The sequence below is a fragment of the Charadrius vociferus genome, unplaced genomic scaffold (assembly GCF_000708025.1).
Source record: "Charadrius vociferus isolate BGI_N301 unplaced genomic scaffold, ASM70802v2 scaffold730, whole genome shotgun sequence".
Lineage (NCBI taxonomy): Eukaryota > Metazoa > Chordata > Aves > Charadriiformes > Charadriidae > Charadrius > Charadrius vociferus.
Window position 1 is genome coordinate 51,385 of NW_009646225.1, and position 682 is coordinate 52,066.

Consider the following 682-nt stretch of genomic DNA (forward strand, 5'->3'; position numbering starts at 1 on the left):
CGCTGGGCTGGGAGCCCTGTCCCAAGGTGTCCCCTGCTGCCGGTGGGGCTGTGCCTGGGGATGCCGGGGGCTGTGGGGCCACGGCTGCCCGGGGAGCGTCCGGCAGCCCTGTGGTCCCGCAGAGCCTGGGTTCAGCCCCGGGCGCTGCAAAGCCGGCGCTGTGGCAGGGTCCGGCACAGGAGGTACTGATGCCCGTCGCCCCCAGGGCCTGAAGCCCAGCAGCTTCTACAAGGTGAAGGTTCCGGAGCTGAAGGAGATCATCGAGGGCTGTATCCGCATGGACAAGAATGAGAGGTGGGGGGCAGTGGGGGCCTGGGCGGCAGAGCCCCCTCCTGGCCCCCGGCCCCGTGCTGAGCTGTGCTCCCCACAGGTACACCATCCAGGACCTGCTGGAGCACTCCTTCTTCCAGGAGGACACGGGGGTGCACGTGGAGCTGGCCGAGGAGGATGACGGCGTCAAGTCTGGGCTCAAGCTCTGGCTGCGCATGGACGACACGAAGAAGCTTCATGGCAAGTACAAGGACAACAACGCCATCGAGTTCCTCTTTGAGCTCTACAAGGATGTGGCGGAGGAGGTGGCCCAGGAGATGGTGGGTGCAGGGATGGAGGGACTCTGGGCACCGTGGGTTCCCTGCGCCCTGACGTGACGAGTCCCCTCCCATGCAGGTGGTGCTGGTTTTTG

At 66.4% G+C, this 682-nt stretch overlaps 1 protein-coding gene across 1 annotated transcript in view; it reads left to right on the forward strand.

Annotated features, from left to right (window-relative positions):
- The window catches only part of WNK4 (WNK lysine deficient protein kinase 4), a 13,457-nt gene that overhangs the window by 9,402 nt on the left and 3,373 nt on the right, over window positions 1-682 (forward strand). Inside the window, 2 exon segments of the mRNA XM_009895454.1 lie at window positions 206-294; window positions 371-594. Of these exon segments, the coding sequence (XP_009893756.1) occupies window positions 206-294; window positions 371-594 (313 nt within the window).